Below are 20,267 nucleotides of genomic sequence, written 5' to 3' on the forward strand. Positions count from 1 at the left end.
GCTCCAGGGGCTACGGGGATGGTTGGGGTGCAGGGAGTTAATGGCTCTGAAGTAAGTATTTAAAGAGACCTTAGTTAAAATAAGTTGTTTGTAATTTTTAAAATATACAGTCAGAATATATGTATATATAGACTACAATAGATTGTATTGCTGTTGTTTCCTGCAGGGCGAGTTTGGACCTATAGGCCCAGTGGGTCGAAAAGGCCCTCAGGTATGTGCTGTTTGCATTTCTATTGTAATTTCTAGCTGAAATACTTTTTTATGTGTCGGTCTGATTCCTCCAGGGCCCTGCTGGTACAGAAGGAATCAGAGGCCTCCCTGGTCTGCCTGGCCCACAGGTAAACAGCAGTGAAAGGAGGTGTTTCATCCGTACCTATCAATTTCAGTGAAGGAGTTGTGGCCTTTGTACCCGTCAGTTAATTAAAGAGGGTGTGGCCTCTGTACCCGTCAGTTTCAGTAAAGAAGGTGTGGCCTCTCTTCCTGTCAGTCTCAGTAAAGGAGGTGTGGTCTCTGCACCTGTCAATCTTATTATTGTGGTTGTGGCTTTACTTACCTATCAGTTTCAGTAAAGTGCGTTTGACCTCTGTATCCATCAGTTCATTAAAATGGGTGTGGCCTCTGAACTAGTCCGTTTCAGAGAAGGAGGTGTGGCTTCTGTGCCTGCCAGTTGTCATGAATTAGACTTGGACAATATGTGTTGGTTTGTTTAATGAGTCAGTGGTGTTTAAGGAGGTGTGACCTTTGCACATTAAACAAAGTGAATGAGACTTGGCCTTTGTGCATGTCATTCTTACTTTAGCTTTCACATTAGTATTACATGCATATTTTCCTTCCTTATATTTGAAAAGTAAAATTGTTTTGTACACAATACTACACAATACTTTTTCATATATGTGTTATACCATGTCTAACATGTTGTAAAAAAAAATTCTGCCAGGGACCACCAGGAAACGATGGACCTCGTGGACTTAAAGGTCACATTGTAAGTTTTGATACCATTTTTAGTGTGCTTCAAAGCTTGTCTGAAATGTTTAATTGGAAATATGTGCATCATAATCTAAATACACTGTAAACGTTCAGTTTTGCCTCTGTGATTTCTCTGTGTAGGGACACGAAGGTCCAGTGGGAAACAAAGGACTACATGGATTTGAAGGGCCAATGGTAAAAAAAATGTTTATGTCATGAATGATCACCATGCTGCAATGTCAATAATCAAGCACAATATTTTTCTATTCTTTGCTTAATGGAAAAACACCATTGTCACAGTGTTACAATTTGTTTCCCCCATTTGGAAACCAGCAGATGGAAACAGAAGTGTAGAGATTTTACCATTTATGATTCTAAAGTATCAGAAAGCTGTAAAAAAGGGATCAGGTGCACTCTGGCAAAATTAATGAATTTATTACCACTTTTTTATTACCACATTTTTTTTAATAGTCCCTTTCTTATTTCAATTTTATAATTTTTTTTTAAATTTATTTATAATTTTTCTTCTTCAATAGGGTTTACCTGGAAATCCAGGTTCGAAGGGCTTTCTAGGCAACACAGTAAGATACTTAAAACTGAAAACACGCACAGTAATATGGGAAACTTGCTGTTTTGCTAACTTTTTTAAATCTGCGTAAATTATCTAGGGCTGTAAAGGTCCAGATGGAGAGAGAGGTGATCCTGGACCAAAAGGAGAAAGAGTAATAATCCTTTAACTAAAATCTCTAATATTACAATGAAATACAGTCTTTAAATTAGAGTATTTAATTTGATCTTTTGTTTTTGTTGCAATCAGGGTGGAGCTGGAGCACCAGGCATTATGGGCCCTCAGGGAGAGAGAGGCCATGTTGGTCTTATAGGCTTCCCCGGGGCCAAAGGTCAACCAGGGTCTTCAGGTAGCCAGGTATGGATATACTTAACTTGACCTACCACAAATGTTAGACTTTTATTTTAGGATTTATTTTCACTCCATCACAAACTGTTTGATTGTAGTATTTACCAGGGAGAAAAACATCATTAAATCATAAGGATTTCATTGCAAAGGCATCACTGTTTAATGTAAACCAAATTTCTAAATATTGTTTGAAATCTCTTTATTCTTTCAAAATAATGCTGAAACTTCCACTGCGGTGATTTACAGTGTTTCCAAATTAGAGCTTTGATAGAGACATAGATTAGAGGTTCGATATATAAAATACTTAATTGATAAGATCTTTTTTTTTCTTTTTTACTCCCAATTTCTTTGCCTCCTGTCATTTTTTCAGGGTGAAGATGGTGAAGTGGGTCTCCAGGGAATGGTTGGAAAGGAGGGCCCACAGGTTAGAGCAGTTTAAAGCATTTTAAGACTTTCAGGTGGAGCAATAAGTGACAAAGATCATCTGGAAAAGGGCTTAGCACTTGACAATTATTCCATCCTCGCTGAGAGAATCTCTTGTAAAAGAAAAAATTTTAACTAGATCCATTAATGTAGAATGTCCTCTGATCTTGATTCATCTGGTCTGCACATTGTATGCAGTTTGCTGTCAGATTTGTTCTCATCACTATTTTTGTGTATGGTTTTGCACTTCATTGTGGACAAAGGGGAATAGAGGGGAATCTGGACACAATGGAATAACAGGAATCAGAGGACAACGGGTAAGATACTCTTTTAATTTGATGTTTAAACAAAAAAGAAATAAAAAACATTAAACACATTTTCTCTCTACAGGGACGAGAAGGTCAAAGTGGCCCACCTGGTGGGTCTGGACTACCGGTAGGTCCTTAAACAGACGTTTATAATAAATATATGTTTCTATATGTTTGTAGTGTTTGCTGTTATGCAGTTTGTGTGTTTTGTGTGTGTTCTCTGTTGGCAGGGTCTCAAAGGCCCACCAGGGACTGAGGGAGCAGATGGAAAGCCTGGTACACAGGTTCCCATTTTATAACTTATCAACTTAACACATTACAAATTGCTTTATATCGATGCCTCATAATCTATTTGTGTGAACAAGTTTTCAAAGGCTAATGATTAAAGGAAGTAGCGATTTAGAGAATATTCCATAGGAGACTTTGAAATCTGTAAATTAAAACCAGTAGAAAGAATAAAGTTAATATATTTATCTAAAGAACTGCTTGTGTACTGCCAATGTTTGGAGAATGAACTTGTAAGCTGTGACTTTATTGTGTACTTTTTAGGATTATAGTCCCAACCTTAGTGATGAGTTGGTCTGGTGTGTGTCATACCATGGTCATTTGCAAGTTAATTGATGTTTAATAGTACAATAATTTAGAGTGCTAATTAAACTTCTTTGTTAAATGGTGTGAATTTACATCTTCCAGCCAATCAGAATTGAGTATTCAGTCTGACTAAAGTTAACAATAATATAACGATATTGTATTTGTATGATCTTTGGCTAAAATTTTAGGTTTTGGTATCATACCAAGTCAAAATAAATTGTATACTTTTGTAAAGCACATTTAAAAACACCTGGGGCATGTGGTAGTCCAGTGTTTAAGATGTTGGACATCTGATGGGAAGGTCATATGTTTAAATCCCCACACCACCAAGCTGCCACTGCTGGGTCCTTGAGCAAGGCGCTTAACCGTCAACTGCTCACTTGTATAAATAAAATAATTGTAATTCGCTCTGGATACTAGACTCCGCCAAATGTTGCAAATTTATAAATTTAATTGTATAATAAAAATATATTGAAAGAAAATCTTTAGAAGTGGCTAAACTCAGCATGGATCTCACATAAACTGGGGCAACCACAGAAAAAACTTGACTCTTTGTCTTTGTATGAAAATGGGGTTACAGATAGAAGTTCATAACAAGATTCTACAATTCTTGTAGGAGATTAAGGTTAAAGAAAAAACCAAAATAAAGGACAGGAAAGAAACTGGCATTTTTTTCCTACACAAAAATCTGCCCTTAAACTTCAGATGGGTGTCATTCTAATATTCATGTTTTGGGCTCTAATTACACCCCAAAAAAGTCAATATAATATAAAATGCATTAGTATGATTCTGTACTACAGCTTTGCACAGGCCAAGACAAGAATAAATACTCCAAAACTTATTGAATAAAGCAGAAAAAATCCAGTCAATAAGGATACGAAGGAAATTGCATAGGTAGAGGTTGTCCGATTGGATCGTACTTTTCGATAACTGATTAATTAACCGACGATAATAATGGATACTGGGTTTAAAAATATATATCTGTATGGATTTGTCCGATAGCTGATAGTTCCTGCAATCAAATATCGATGCATCAATCGACCTCTAGTCATAGTTACCAAAATACCATAAATTATTGAATTTAAAGGAGTAAATGCACATTTTTATGCTCACCTGTGTTTACCCATATGTTTTTTTTTATGTCATATGCTGTTTTATAACAATGAAATCTTAAAATAATAAGGTTGCATGTTTCATCTGTTTCGCTTCTAGGGTGTTCCTGGTTCAGTTGGAAGCCCGGGAGATAAAGGACCCAACGTGAGAGCTGTTATTATTAGTGTTTTAATAAAATGTTCAGCTGCAGCAGACTTGGGCAAAATAAAGCAAAAGTCACACATGACCTTTACCTTTTTAAACTCTAGTAAAATGCTAATAGAATGAATGAGGATGTGACTGCTGGGTCTGAGGGTCGTGTGTGCCTTTAAAAAACTGACACATTGTGTGTAGCCAGTGAACCTGGAAATGTACACTTTGCTCATAAGCACGTAAATGTCACACAGGGAAGCCAACAAGATCACACATAGTTAACTTTAACAGGATTTAAGCATCCTGTGGCCATGAAAATCTCTTTCAGTAAAACGTACAGGTTTGACAAGAACATCTTGTACAAAGTCAAAGTCTCAGTGTTGGATGTCTCTGAGACGTGTGTGCGATGGCCTGATTTATGGGCATGTGACATCTATAAAGTGAAATATGAATATGTACAGTGTTAAAGTTAATGTGTATTTTGTCAAATCTAGGGTTTTCATGGATTAGCTGGAGAACCTGGAAAAAGCGGAGCCATGGGTGCGCCGGTAAAGATTCACAATTTTACAGCTACTTTCATTATTATCACTGTGGTGTATTTGTATTATTTCTGCTTTATAAAACTGTAAACAAAAGTGTAAAACAAATAAACTAGCTAAACGCTATAAATTACACATTTTTAGGGTCAGGGTTATATAATCAGTAGCAAACTAGAAACATTATTAGAAATTATGAAGAGCACATTTAAGTATTATAATCCCAAAATCTTACTTATGGTAGAAGAGAATGTAGGTGAATGTACAGTAAAAATGTATTTAAATATTTTTTTTTAATTTAGATATCTTTTTTTTTATTATTATATATTTCGCCTCCAAATACTGTTAAGTTTCTGGGTTTTTTCATGTTTACAATGATACTGATACTTAAAATTGGGTTTTAAGATACAAATGCTTGTTAAGTTCATATATAACCATTTATTTAGGACAAAATAATCATTAAAGTATTTATTAATGATTTTGTTAGCGCACATACAGTATATGGCCAGCAGTGAAGTGCTCTGCTTATTAGAAGCAATGATGCCGACAAATGTTTCAGAAAAAGCTTCAGGAACAAAAACCTATTTCAAAACCTTTGGTGATCAGTATTCTTTTATTTTAATTAAAATGATTCAATTTAGGGATCCCCTGGTCGGCCTGGTCAAGATGGCAGCCCAGGAGTCTCAGGAGAGAGGGTGAGTTTTTCCTACACCATTTTGTTCCATATATGAGATCTTTTAAAACTTTTATGTAGATCCTGTAAAGGGCTTTTTCTAAACAAAAATCATTTAGACTCTATTAATTATTTGTAGAACCCTTGAGAAAGATATTTTTTAAATTTTCACTCTAATTAGGTGCCACTTTGTGCTTTAGGCACTTTTTAGTTCACGTCTCTGGTAGAACCAACAATGTGTTTTGTTTTTGAACTCTACAAAGGGGAATGGTGGGATTGTTTGAATTCAAAAACTGTGCTAAATAAAACCTATTTATAATCATAGAAATATCCAAACTGCCTGCACACAAATAATTAGCTGGTTTCACAGGCATGAGCTATGTTTTTCTTGTTAGAGCTAAATATTTGGGGCACATAGCCATTAATTAGTCAAGTCAAGAAAGACATTAGTCAAGAGGTTTTTATTGTCATTTCTACTATACACAGTGGTACACAGTACACAGTAAAAATGAGACAATGTTCCTCCAGAACCCTGGTGCTACACTAAACAACAACAAACAAAACAACATAGAGCTACAACACAAGCTATTTTATAATTAGCAATTGGATACCACAGCAGCTTGACTAATTGCACCTTTTAATGGCTATGCATTGAGATGGGAATTGCATTGGCCTCATTTATGGAGATGCACATCGCTAATATACTGTACATCTCCATAAATGAGGGCAATGCGATTCCCATCTCGATGCATAGCCAATGGCACAATATATTAAAGATACATGCGAAGCAGCTTTGGTTTGCGATGCGATATGATTCACTTCTAATACAGTTCGATTTGATTTCGATTTAATTCAACACAATGCGATTCAGCGCAATACGATGCAATGAAAAAAATGATTCTATGCAATTCAATATGGTACAGATATTTTGCTTTAATTTCTTTGGTTCAGCAAATTATAAATTGACTGTAAAATGTATCAAAAGTGTAAAAGGTGCCTTTTACTAAAGCACAGCCATTTCACAAACATGCCTTTGCAAAAAAAAAGATAAAGTGAAACCAGATGTTCTTTAACTATTCTGTCTCCACGAAGATGCAGCTTTACCTCTGCCATGTAAATCTGTATTCTATACATACTCTGACTCTCAGGACACGCCTCGGTCTCTGTAGTATTGTGATACGTCATATTCACATAGCAGCAGTTGTGCTGAGAGAACAGGCTCGAGAAACAGTTTGGCGATGAGAAATAAATCTACATATAAATTACTGGTCACAGATTATTGCCCACTTTTTAAATTATAAAAGTATAACGCATCTTCTAATAATTATATATAAATAAATCATCTTTTTACTGATGCAAATATGTTAAAAACGATGGATCGTGTGCAAATGCCAACTCGTATCTAATGCACTTTTTTTTTTAAATCAATGCATCACACCGTTAACATTATGCCAATGCACTGGTGTGAACTGGTGAAACCTTCCATCTCTAATATATATGCATCCTAACCCAGCGTTTTTACTGTTTTGCTGTGTGCCGCATGACCACCTGTGCTGTTAGTCATGACATGATGAAAAATTACAGTTAGATTTTTTTATACATTAAAATAATGGTAGACTAATTTTGGTCTTATACATAATTGTAATATATTATAGTGCTAATCATTAGTCTTATGCTAATCACAATGGAGTATTTTCTGTATAACCTTGTTAAATATACTTACTGTTTATCAGGGTTTGGCAGGAAAGCCAGGTGTCGAAGGTCCACAGGGCCCTGTGGGAATGTATGTAAGTATAATCCAGTCATATTGTTGCCTCGACACTGAGCTGAAAGAGCTGAAACATTAGTGCCTTTGTAATCTCACATTGTGTTCAATCAGGAATTGTTTATCTCTAATTTTGAGACTATAACAGTGTCACCCGTTATGCGCTTCTATTTGAAACCTCGCTTAGCCATTTGAAGGAGCAATATGTAATTTTCAGAGATGAATTTTAATTGCAAAAAAAAACATAGACAAGCTTTTCTCTAACTTTTCCCATCACTCCTGAAGATTTTTTTTTTTAGTTGACTAAGCAGTTCTGAACTAGGAAGAATACCTTAAGCATTACAGTGCATGATTGTCATGTGAAACATGTTTAAACAATGCACACTGCACCATAAACCTTAATAAAATAACAGCATATCTAGATTGTTTGGGTGTCTGTAATTAAATGTAATTTTTGATGCTCTCCCAGGGTTATCCAGGGACGAGAGGCCTATATGGTAGACCCGGCCATATAGGAGAACGGGTAAGAAAATTTGTTATGATGTTTTAAAAAGTAGGAAAGGAACCCACTAAACTACTTAATATTTATTTTTGTTGATTTTATATATATTGCTGCAAATGTCCTTACATTTAATTATTATTTTTAGGGTGAGCCTGGTGTAAGAGGAACTGTTGGTAAACCTGGAAAGAGAGGACTCCCTGTAAGCTACAGTATACTACTGCTTAATGTTCTACAATATGAGCAGTTTATTATGTTGCCTGCTAGATGAATTACAATTTAAGTTTAATTTACCTGGTACTGTTGTGGCTCATGATTTGCTTTTTAAGAGAAAAGAGCTGAGTTGTGCAGTCTGATTCACAAGTGCACTCTTGTTTATAGGTTTCTCTTGTGCACATTGTAATGTACAGTGAGGAAAATAAGTATTTGAACACCCTGCTATTTTGCAAGTTCTACCACTTAGAAATCATGGAGGGGTCTGAAATTGTCATCTTAGGTGCATATCCACTGTGAGAGACATAATCTGGAAAAAAAAATCCAGAAATCACAATATATGATTTGTAAACTATTTATTTTATATGTAAAATAGCAGAGTATTGAAATACTTATTTTCCTCACTGTATATTACATAGTAGGTTTACTGGTCGGCGCAATTATGTGTTTTGTGCATCTGTCCCACACTGTCTTAGGTTGTTTGTTTGTCTTTTGTCTGCACTTTTTGCACTCGGGTTGCACACAATGCACTTTATGTGACAAGGACACTGAATTCAGCTCTTAGCTCTGTGTTCGGTTATGTAGCTCTATGTTGTGTGATGTCGCTCTATGTTGTTTTATTTAGCACCAGAGTTCTGAAGGAACGCTGTCTCATTTCACTGTGTACTGCATTAGCTATATATGGTTGAAACGACAATAAAAGCTTCTTGACTTGATCAATTTGGGAGGTGGGGGGCTAATTTTTGGGACAGAAAGAAACCTAGCAATGAAGAATGCCATGGCAGCATTGTGAAGCTTTCATATTTATCTGGAAAATTGTATGACATTTTGTATGACAATTGTGTCTTTTAAACATGATTGATCACTCCTCCAAAATTATTCAAGACATATTGTTTGTTTTGTTTAGTTTTTTCCTTTTTTCCCCCCTTATATTTAGGGTCCTCCTGGCATACCTGGAGAGAGAGGCCCACCTGGACCTCAGGTGTAGTGTTGATCAATTTCTTTTTAGAAAAAATATCTTAAGGACAAGTAACTTTGTCTTAAATATCATCTTGTATTTTGTAGGGCCGCCAAGGTGAGATAGGACCAACTGGTATAGAAGGACCACCTGTGAGTATCTCCTATTGTTAATACTTTGTTGTACAGTCAAAGGTATTAAATGATTGGTGTTGATTCATTGTTCATAAAGTAGCTCTAAATGTAACCTTGGCTAGAAGTCAAATCACAGGTTTTTATTTATTTTATTTATTTAATATATCAATGTTTCTATAGTAACAACTTGCAAAGAGACTTGTATAGTGACCTCCAATTAAAATAGATTTGAAAACATGCACAATTAGTGGGAACAAGGATGTTTTTGTGAGCAGATGTTTTGGATTTTTAAAAGGAGTCCCCAGTGCCTGTGTTTAGTCATCTTAAAGCCGTGACTTTCAGTTTCTCAGTACCATGACAAGTTTTGTGTTTGTTGGGTTGTTAACAGCAAAACAGAGCACAGCTGGTGTGAGGATGACTAGATATAGCTTTTATGTACTGTTGCGAGTGGTAACAGAAACTAATTTGTTTTGTAGACTTTCCATCATATTAACTGTAACCATACATGGATTAACCATACAATATGTAATTTATTATTAACTAAAATTCTTTAACATGGTTGTGGTTCAAGACGAATGAAACAATTGAGGACATAAACGTCCGCATGGGAAAAATAAATGCACACACTAACCACCTGGTGATTATTGCTTTCTTATAATTATATTACTGTTAACTGATAATTATATTATATTATATTATATTATATTATATTATATTATATTATATTATATTATATTATATTATATTATACATAATAAATGCATAATGCATATGTTTAACTCGGGAGCTGATTTTGTACCTACAATACATTTCCTTTTGCTGAAAAAAATTCACAAAAAGACAATTTTCACCCAAGCACTTGTGTTAGTGTTTAAACCTACCTTTATAAACTATATGTCCACACGGTGGAACTAGTTGGAATGCTACTGGATATTTAACACTCTTGAACATTTTAGGGTTCAGCAGGGCAACCAGGCTTTGTAGGCACACCAGGGAAACCTGGTCCTGCTGGCAGTCCTGGACCACAAGGACCAAGTGGAAACATGGGGCCTGTTGGGTTGCCAGTGAGTGTGTACTGCTGATTTTATTCATTATACTGCTGCAAACTAATAGGAAATAAACTGTAGCCTACATGTTTACTGATAACGATTACTTATGACTTACTTGTCAGGGAGCACCAGGAGCTGATGGGAGAGTCGGACCACCCGGAGAGAAAGGACAACAGGTATCAGATATAAAAAGGGTTTATTTCAACTCAGTATGCTTTGGTTAGTGATTCTCTATAGTTAACAACACAGTGTGCTTATCCTGTTCAGCACAGTGCATGTAGTAACTGTATTTCAGTTCAGATGTAAGCAGATTTATAACATATTGTTTAGGAGGTGGGTATTAAAGTGATTTATAATTATATCAGACACATTTTTAAACAAATACATGATGTTAAACTATTGAATAGTAACATTGGCATTAATAGAATGTTATAATTTCTATAGTAACAACTTAAACAAAAAAAAATGAATTGTATAGCAGACATTTTGCCAATGCGGATTAACAGAGTTGTGTGAAAAGACGGCAATTTGGGATTTCTGAAAGGATTGTTGTGTCAGCGCTTTGTTACAGTCAAAGGTGAAGCTCCAAGTTTACTTAATAAAACTTTATAGTTGTTGGACATTTGCTATAGTATATAATATATACATGCTTTTAAATATAATAACCATGCTGTTAGAGGAAAATAATACATTTTTGTATGGGATCAGTGAATTATTGATTACTGTTTGTGTTATTAAAATGATATTTTCCTATAGCAGCCCGCCAAGTATATTCCTCCCTACTCATTTATTATAAACATTGCTTCATAATATATAATTATCCTACTAGGGACAGTGTACTTATACAAATGTATCACTGAATTTACAAACAAGTTAAAAATAAGGCTCACTAGGCAAATCTGATCGGATACATATTAATGGATGTTTAATGTGATATTGCGTGTAACTGGACATTAATGTTATTTAAGGGATCACCAGGACCTTCAGGTGTCCCTGGATCTACTGGTCTGTCTGGACAGCAGGTTAGTCCAGTTTCTTCTTTTTAACAGGTCATGGCTTATGGTACACTATATGGACAAAAGTATTGGGACACATGAACTTTCCTGCCATGTGTGGTTCTTCCCCAAGCTGTTACCACAAAGCTTGAGGTACACAGTTGTATAGGATTTCTTTAAATGTGATATGATAAAATTTTGTGTTCACTTGAACTTAGAAACACAAACCTGTTCCAACATGGCAATGCCCCTGTGCAAAAATCGAGCTCCCTGAAGATATGGTTTACATGGTTTGGAGAGGAAGATCTTGAATGGCCTGCTATAGAGCTCTGATCTCATCACTACTGGACACCTTTGGGATGAATTGGAAGACTATCTGCACCCCAGGCCTCCTCTCCTCACCAAGAATTATAAGGGCAAATTGGGACTAAATGTGGAATGCGATGCTCAAAAAACACATACCATACTTATCACTAGGTGTCCGCAAACTTTTGGCAATAGAGTGTATGAGACATTCTTGCACTGGATCGCTACCAAATAATGTACCCAATATATTCTTAGATTATCATTAATATTTACTTATTACTTATTGGCATCCATTTTTTATATTACCGCATGTAGACTGCAGATGGAAATCTGATGGTAATAAAGTCTGTGTTTGTGTCTACGCAGGGATTTCCTGGTCCTCGGGGGTTTGAAGGGGCATCAGGGAGAAAGGGGGAACATGTGAGTGAGCCTGAGATAATACCACAATCACATTCCTTCAAATGCAGCTTCATAAATTATTTACACTTTATAATAACTCAGATATGAGATTGTACTTTTTGTGTGTGTGTGTGTGTGTGTGTATATATATATAAATATAAAATGTATTTATTTATTTATTTTTACTGTGGCGCTGGTTCAGGGTTTGGTTTTTCAACATTGTATTTTTTGTATTCTATTTCTTGAATTTGTTTTATAGGGCTCAGCCGGGCTTGTTGGAAAGCCGGGACCAATAGGCATTCCAGGAGAGGTGGGTCAACAAGGATCTCAAGGGATGCAGGGAAAGAGAGGACCAAGTGGCAAAGAGGTTCATGTCCTCCATTAATTACTTTTTTCTCATAATTTTTGTTAAACATTGGGCACAGAATGTATCATGATTTTTTTTTTTATAGGGGGTTGCAGGACTTGAGGGCAGAAAAGGTGATCCAGGCCCTAAAGGACAGAAGGTAAACTGAGTTGTGAGAAATATTTGATTATAACATTTGTTTTTAGGGATTCTACGGTTTAAGTGTCAATTTGGAGCTTTTTTTTCATGATTTTCAGGGTGACCCTGGGATGCAGGGGTTCCCTGGGGACACTGGGCATCCAGGAATATTTGGGGCCCAAGGATCAAGAGGGCAAAAGGGTGATAAAGGCTATGCTGGATTTATTGTGAGTGCTCACCTTAGTTTGGCTTTTTCTTTTCTGCATTTTCTGATTTAATCATTCTTATAACGATGTGTTTTTCAGGGTCAAAGTGGACTGATGGGGAAACCTGGACCAGCAGGACTGTTGGGATTGGAGGTACATTAATGCAAAAGTGGAATAGTAATCCACTTATTCTGCTTTCAATGCACATTTTGTATATTTCATATATATCCTTGTGCTTTATGATTGTGGCAGAGACAGAGAATGCCCGAAATGTCGCTTTACAGTATGAAGGGTTAGTAAAGCTAAATGTAGACAAGTGAAACCAAATCATGCAAGTAGAAAAAAATGCCTCCTGTAACTAAGCATTGTTTTATAACATTATTTAGAAGTTTGCAGTTGTTATTTGGATGGAAGTATTGATAATGGTTTGTTATGTACACATTTAATGCATTTGTTTGCTTGTTTAATCACAGGGTCTGATGGGATTCAGAGGATCGCCAGGTAAAGATGGACAACCAGGGCCGAAGGTATCTAATTACTTCTTGTATTTGTTTTCCATCTTCTTCATGTGTAAGTAAAAGACATATACAGTGGTGTGAACAGTGGGCAAACACTTTTTCACACAGGGCCATGTAGGTTTGGATTTTGTTTTACCTCATTAAAAAAAAACCTTCATTTAAAAACTGCATGTTGTGTTCACTTGTGTTATCTGGTCCAACACTTTTTCACACCACTGTAGATCATAATTAAGTAAATACACACATTTTCTTTTTTTTTGTCTTTCAGGGTGATCCTGGCATTAATGGCGTACCCGGAGCGCTTGGGGAACCTGGTAAGCAGGTAATGTGTTATCTTTTTTTGTTTAGCTACAATGTGGTCTGGCTGAGTGTGTTGATGCATATAGAATTGTAAAGAAACACCCCAGCATTTTTAAGTGTTCAAGTCAAGAATTCCTAAAGGGTTCTTTAAATAGCTAAGGGTTCCTAGTTATATAAAAAGCATTCATACTTTTGGTTGTATGCTCTTTTCAGGAGTCTCCTCAATGAGCCAATCGTTTCTACTGCTTAGGAACCATTTAAAAACTTACAAATTCTAGATTATGCATTTTTTATAAGAATATACTGTATACTATGTGTTTACAGTGAAATACTGAGAAAAGATCTCATTTATGCAGTTGAGCAGTTTCGGGTTAAGGGCTTTGGTTCATGGGTGCAGCAGTGACAGCTTGGTGGTGCTGGGATTGAAACTCCCAACCATCCAATCAGAAGTCCAGTGTTCAATGTCTAAACCACTCAGCTACTCGCACTTATATATATATATATATATATATATATATATATATATATATATATATATATATATATATATATATATATATATAATAACGAAAAATACTAAATAGCGAAACACAAAGCAGAGATACTTCTACATACCTCTTATAAAGCAACAATGGTTAAAACCATGTGGTTACAATGGGTTACACTGGAGACGCTTTTCATACAGTAAAATGTGAATTTATAGCTGGCACTATCTACTGTTACAAAAATATTATCAACACCATCTGACCAATCAGATCTTTTTTTTATAAAGTGGTTAGTTGTGCTAAACCCAAGCAAATACTGTATAGTGGGGGAAATAATTATTTGATCCCCTGCTGATTTTGTAAATTTACCCCTTACAAAGAAATTAACATGTCTAGACTTTTTATGGTAGGTTCATTTTAACAGAGAAAGACAGAATATGAAAAATAATTCATAAAAAAAAACCCAAAAACATTAAAGAGAAAAATTAAAAACGAATTTGTATTTGCTGGAGTGAAATAAGTATTTGATCCTGTACCAACCAGCAAGAAATCTGACTCCCACACACCCAAATTAGTCCTGTACCTTTAGGAACGAACTCCTAATATCAACTCATTATGTGTATAAAAGACACACGTCACAGAATCAACCTCTTCTATTCAAATCTCTCCACCAACATGAACAAAACCAAAGAGCGGTCAAAGGACGTCAGGGACAAGATTGTAAACCTGCACCAGACTGGGGTAAACTCACAAAATCAGCGGGGGATCAAATAATTATTTCCCCCATTTGTATGTTTGGAAACCTTAAATATAAATATATATATATATACTTATACAAAATATTTTTTTTAATGGTTAGTGACATAAATGCTTTAAATAACCAGCTCATTTCTTCAGTACAAAGAACAGAAACATAACTGTTGCTCTTTAATGATGGACTATTAATTTATTGCAGCAGTAAATTAACTTTTATGAATTTCTTATTTAATCCCATTGTATTATTTTAGCCATTTTACATTGTTTATTCCAATTTATGGTTATGAATCTCATCATTATGTTGTCATTATTTTAGAATACATGTCTTTGTATACTCTGTCACAGGGGGCAACTGGACAAAGAGGACTAAAGGATGAGATGGGAAAACCTGGACCACAGGTTGGTACTTCACTATGTATTCTCTCTCTCTCTCTCTCTCTCTCTCTCTCTCTCTCTCTCTCTCTCTCTCTCTCTCTCTCTCTCTCTCTCTCTCTCTCTCTCTCTCTCTCTCTCTCTCTCTCTCTCTCTCTCTCTCTCTCTCTCTCTCTCTCTCTCTCCCTCCCTCCCTGTATATCACCATAAATTCCCATAAAGTGATCACATACTGAATCCTCAGGGAGCTCCTGGTCCCAGAGGCGCTGAAGGCTTGACAGGCCCTAAAGGTTTACCAGGACCTGAAGGTTCAAAAGGTGACCCAGGCAGGCCAGGGCCTCCAGGAGAGGTGGTAAGTCTCAAATAAAGTGCTGTTCTTTTGCTCTTATTTAAAAAAACCTGTTGCAATAATTTTGTTAATTGTTCAGGGGCCAGATGGCTTTCCTGGAATCAGAGGGCCTTCAGGACTTCCGGGATTAGAGGTATACTAATATTTACTTATTATATATTATTTATTTATTTATTATGCTGTAAATGTTAAGCAGATGATTCAGGCTTACACCAAGTACCAAGTATTTCTAGCAACAAGATCTTGTCCTGTGTACAGGGCCTTCAAGGGGCAATGGGAGCTCTGGGGTCTGCTGGGCCTCCAGGATCTCAGGTCAGTGTTTCAGTCTCTCATATGTAGTAGTCATTATTACACCCAGAGTGTGGGTCTATATCCTTTTCATAATTTATATTTAATAAAGGCTTTTTTTTCTTAAAATGATTGTTTCTGTGGGAATACATTATGTAATTCGATTTGCAAAGAATTTGAATAGTTTTTCCAATTCAGGACATTAGCTCTGCTCCTTAGCAAAAGCAAATGGAATGGGTTGGTTTGAGGGATGACCTGGTGATGTTTTTATTTCAATAGAATTTATCTTTGTGGCATTAAAGAGACCTTAAATTTTACACCCTACTATTTTATCACTCAGTGTTGAATTTTAGATAAAAAAATTTTTTTTTTAGTCTTTTGTACAGTTGCTTTTAAACGACACCATGTTACCTCCTGTATGCTTTCCATACTATGTTTTTTTCAGGGTCCAAAGGGCAGACCTGGGATCAGTGGACGGGGTGGACAGAAAGGCCAGAAGGTCAGGACATTTTTTTTGTTGTCAAATAAAATGATTTCCCTTTTTCTTACGACTAGTAATCATGAATCAAATCCAGTTCTGGGTATTGATTAGAAGTGCTTGTCTGTTTCAGGGGAAAGATGGCCGAGATGGGCAACCTGGAATTACTGGGAACCCTGGACGACCAGTAAGTAAAGATTCTAAACACACAGTTATTAAATGTACATCAAATATTAGAAACAACTAAAATAATATTTTTTTTTTCTTAGGGCAAAAGAGGGAAAGCTGGACAGAAAGGACCAAGAGGGATCAGAGGAGTGAAAGTAAATATAATTACTTTTGAATAACTGATTTTGATCTCCAATTTCCTGTATTTTTTGTAATGGTTGTATTTTTTAGGGACAACGAGGGGCTGTGGGGTGGACTGGACCAGCAGGAAGGCCAGGTTCATATGTGAGTTATATAACATACTGTATTTTTTGGACTATAAGCTGCTACTTTTTTTCCCACGTTTTGAACCCCGTGGCTTAAACAACGAAGCGGCAAATTTATTAATTTTTCCTGGGTTTTTCCCGGTTTCACAAACTTCAAGCCAAAAAACTGAACCCCATAACATAAGACCAATGAAATTTCCGAATGGAAACGAAAAAATGCACCTCACCTGTGTTCTGAGCTGCACGGCATCGGGAGAAAAAAAACGTTGTTTTTTTTTAAATGCACGACGATGCCAAAAGAAAACAACTCCCGAGAGAAATAGTTGTGAAAGGAAGGAGGAAAACAGTGAACAATGACTTTCTTGGTCGGCTACTGTTTAGATACAAGCCGTTGTAACGCGTTGAGTCTGGGTGAAGGGAGAGCTCACTAACTCCAGTTGCAACAGAAATCATATAAGCACAGACAGGTTTCCAAAACTCGTGCTTTTTTATTTTTCTTGGCAACAGCGTTATAGGTTAGTCAAAGAAACTTAGAAATAAGCATCAGTAAATAATAAGGACATAATCCTCAGTCTCACACACACGCAGTAATACCGGTAATGCAGTGCCAGGATATTCCCAAAATACCGCTATGCTCCTAAAGGAAGCGCAACATCGTGTGTAACGTGTCTTTCGTTAAGGCCTGTGTAAAGTACATGTAGCGGCTTATAAACAAGTGCGGCTTATTTATGTTAAAAATAAAAATATTTGTAAAATTCAGTGGGTGCGGTTTATATATGGGTGCGCTTTATAGTCCGGAAAATTACGGTACTCTGTTCCTCCAAAAAAAGTGCAGTGGTATTTCATCTGCACTTTGCTTATGTAATGATGTAGTGGATTAACCTTTAAGAGTTCAGAGGTGTAAAAGAAAATAACATGTTGGGACATCAAGTATTGACACGACTGTCCAAAATGTTGCATCATTGTTTTTTTTTTATACTGTACTTTCGTGTCTAAATGACTTATCATAGACGCCAGATCTGCTGCCCTACCTGTCCCATTAGGGACTATACATTATTTCTTTAGGCTTTATTAGAAAGCCTAATTATTATCCTTCTCACTCTTGCATTTTTGTTTTGATCAAATCATTTATTCCTATTTATTTTACATTGTGGATAAACTGTACAAATCGGCTGGTTTGTCACTCTTATATATTCGGCATCTGCATTATCTCTGCTGCAGGGTTTACCTGGGATAAATGGAGAAAAAGGAATAAAAGGTGAACAAGGACCACAGGTACCATATGATTAAAAAGGCTTGTGTCATATTTTTAAGATTTTTGTATTATATTTGAATGTATGTGAAACATAATTTATGTGCGATTTACTAGGCTAAAAGTATAGACCTTTTCACTGAGACGGCCTACATGTCAGTAATATCCATATAACAGACCCCTAGATGACTATTAATATTCAGTTCACTCACATAATTTGACTTTTTGTGTATACTTAGACTTCACAAGATAGTAAAGGTGAAGGAGAGGTACTTCGCAAACAAGACAATTCTTTGGCATGACTCTTTTCAGGGAATATTGAGAGCTGTTGTATTTAAATTTTTTTATTTATTTGTTTGTTTTGTATGACCTGTGTAGTGGTTTTGTATATGGATTTTATAACTATGTACTATAGGTAGACAATGTTTTTTTTTATGATTTTATAAAAATAAAATGAAAGTAATGTTCTTGGTGACAAAAAGCACAGATAATATTAAAATATATATATATATATATATATGCATGGTTTGAAGTCACAGGCCAATTATAATACATTATTCACTTGCATCTTTCTGATTTAATTTTTTTATATATTAATAGCATGTTCACTATACTAGATTTTACAGAATTGCACAATATCTTATTGTTGCACCTTATTATATAAAAAAATATATATTTTTCCATTATATAATGTTGCATTTTTTCCCCGCATACAGGGAGAAAAGGGGGAAATGGGACCACACGGACCACCTGGAATTGATGGAATTAAGGTATCATTCATTTATTTACAGCATTGTTGTATCCTGATAAATATTACATGTGCATGTGCTTAAAGTCATCACATGTATTTCAGGGAACACTGGGGTTTGTTGGAGAAATCGGTAAAGACGGGCCAAAAGGAGAGCAGGTGTTTTGCTTAATCCAAAATACACCAAATCAACATTCAAAAGTTGTACAGATATTAGAAATATTGTTGTTTTTAGGGTGATATTGGACCACGGGGGCGACAAGGGAACCCAGGTTTTCCTGGAATGCCTGTAAGTTATCTCTAATGATGATGCTATTAAAATATTTAGCTTCATTTGCATTAGTCAGAGTCAGATTAGAGCTCATACAGAGCTCTCACAGGACAGTTAATGGTGTGCTAATGAAGTCTTCTAAGCACTTAGAGAAGAAAATGATCCTTTCTGAAGTACTGATCTACACTCTGTTAATTCTGATCTCTTCTCTCCACCACAGGGCCTGTTTGGAGGAAAGGTAATGTTTGAAGGCTGGAAATTAAGAAATTGTGCATTTTGTAAATGTCATGTGTGCATCTTTAACACAATCCTGTTTTATTCTCAGGGATTAAAGGGTTTTTCTGGTCTTCCTGGACGTGCTGGAATAAAAGGGTTACCTGTGAGTGCAATATTCCTATTCCTATATTATGAGCTTATATTGACGTGTTTTGTAGTTACTGACACTTTCTGATGCTTGTTGTAGGGACCACCTGGTCCTCCAGGACCACCAGGAATATCTCTAAACCTCACAATGGCTCAGCTAAAGGCATGTAACTCAAACAGGAAAATTACATTTTCATGATCTGTTGTTCTAATCATTAATAGACAACATAAATTCCTGTCTGTGTTACTGTGTTTTCTTTCCCCCAAATCAGGGCCTTATGTACCAATCAGATGGGCCCAACTACCCTCTCATCAGAAATCTCCTCAACTCCTTACAGCAAGACCTGCGGCTCTTTGTAGATCCACCTGATGGCACTAAAGAGCATCCGGCAACCACCTGTTTGGAGCTGATGATATGCCACCCGAATTACACTGATGGTATAGTCCATATTCCTTGCAACCAGTATATGTGTGTGTGTGTGTGTGTGTGTGTGTGTGTGTGTGTGTGTGTGTGTGTGTGTGTATATATATGTATATATATATATATATATATATATATATATATATATATATATATATATATATATATATATATATATATATTTGTTTTTTTTTTTTTTTTTTTTTTTTTTCCCCTATACCATATACTATATTGTTGACTAGCTGGTTATTTAAGTTCTTTGTGGATTTGTTTAATATATGCTCAAAAGTATGTGGCCCTTTGACCATTGGCCTTATTCAAACTGACAATCCATGATTTCTGATCTTATAAAAAAGTAAAGAGGTAATATTTCAGCCACAAATTATTAAGCAACCACAATGTTGTTAGATTTTTTTTTAATCTAAATGGACAGAAGGTGTTGATTCATTTTATATAACAGCAGCTCTGACAGTAGTACTGGCTGTAATTCAAATCATTTATGCATATTAATGTACTTGGTTTAACACGTTATAGTTTCTATAGTAACAGCTAACTCACAGGGACAT

At 35.7% G+C, this 20,267-nt stretch overlaps 1 protein-coding gene across 2 annotated transcripts in view; it reads left to right on the top strand.

The window, feature by feature from the left end:
- LOC310718184 (uncharacterized protein) overlaps positions 1-20,267 on the top strand; it is a 65,718-nt gene that overhangs the window by 40,651 nt on the left and 4,800 nt on the right. The window contains exons 19-64 of one of the 2 annotated variants that reach the window (XM_083526789.1): positions 1-51; positions 167-211; positions 285-338; positions 938-982; positions 1,108-1,161; positions 1,503-1,547; positions 1,635-1,688; positions 1,784-1,891; positions 2,253-2,306; positions 2,569-2,622; positions 2,696-2,740; positions 2,844-2,897; positions 4,417-4,461; positions 4,944-4,997; positions 5,627-5,680; positions 7,392-7,445; positions 7,893-7,946; positions 8,071-8,124; positions 9,073-9,117; positions 9,201-9,245; positions 10,184-10,291; positions 10,399-10,452; positions 11,245-11,298; positions 11,944-11,997; positions 12,236-12,343; positions 12,429-12,482; positions 12,580-12,687; positions 12,766-12,819; positions 13,140-13,193; positions 13,453-13,506; positions 15,071-15,124; positions 15,342-15,449; positions 15,526-15,579; positions 15,705-15,758; positions 16,180-16,233; positions 16,346-16,399; positions 16,482-16,535; positions 16,612-16,665; positions 17,868-17,921; positions 18,615-18,668; positions 18,752-18,805; positions 18,882-18,935; positions 19,138-19,155; positions 19,243-19,296; positions 19,381-19,443; positions 19,553-19,718. The exon at positions 1-51 is cut by the window's left edge and continues 3 nt beyond it. In XM_083526789.1, the coding sequence (XP_083382915.1) occupies positions 1-51; positions 167-211; positions 285-338; positions 938-982; positions 1,108-1,161; positions 1,503-1,547; positions 1,635-1,688; positions 1,784-1,891; positions 2,253-2,306; positions 2,569-2,622; positions 2,696-2,740; positions 2,844-2,897; positions 4,417-4,461; positions 4,944-4,997; positions 5,627-5,680; positions 7,392-7,445; positions 7,893-7,946; positions 8,071-8,124; positions 9,073-9,117; positions 9,201-9,245; positions 10,184-10,291; positions 10,399-10,452; positions 11,245-11,298; positions 11,944-11,997; positions 12,236-12,343; positions 12,429-12,482; positions 12,580-12,687; positions 12,766-12,819; positions 13,140-13,193; positions 13,453-13,506; positions 15,071-15,124; positions 15,342-15,449; positions 15,526-15,579; positions 15,705-15,758; positions 16,180-16,233; positions 16,346-16,399; positions 16,482-16,535; positions 16,612-16,665; positions 17,868-17,921; positions 18,615-18,668; positions 18,752-18,805; positions 18,882-18,935; positions 19,138-19,155; positions 19,243-19,296; positions 19,381-19,443; positions 19,553-19,718 (2,773 nt within the window). Of the gene's footprint in view, positions 52-166; positions 212-284; positions 339-937; positions 983-1,107; positions 1,162-1,502; positions 1,548-1,634; positions 1,689-1,783; positions 1,892-2,252; positions 2,307-2,568; positions 2,623-2,695; positions 2,741-2,843; positions 2,898-4,416; positions 4,462-4,943; positions 4,998-5,626; positions 5,681-7,391; positions 7,446-7,892; positions 7,947-8,070; positions 8,125-9,072; positions 9,118-9,200; positions 9,246-10,183; positions 10,292-10,398; positions 10,453-11,244; positions 11,299-11,943; positions 11,998-12,235; positions 12,344-12,428; positions 12,483-12,579; positions 12,688-12,765; positions 12,820-13,139; positions 13,194-13,452; positions 13,507-15,070; positions 15,125-15,341; positions 15,450-15,525; positions 15,580-15,704; positions 15,759-16,179; positions 16,234-16,345; positions 16,400-16,481; positions 16,536-16,611; positions 16,666-17,867; positions 17,922-18,614; positions 18,669-18,751; positions 18,806-18,881; positions 18,937-19,137; positions 19,156-19,242; positions 19,297-19,380; positions 19,444-19,552; positions 19,719-20,267 lie in introns of those variants that run through there. The other variant, XR_014531062.1, reaches the window with a different exon arrangement.

Source organism: Silurus aristotelis (assembly GCF_946808225.1).
Source record: "Silurus aristotelis genome assembly, chromosome: 23".
NCBI classification, from domain to species: Eukaryota; Metazoa; Chordata; class Actinopteri; order Siluriformes; family Siluridae; genus Silurus; species Silurus aristotelis.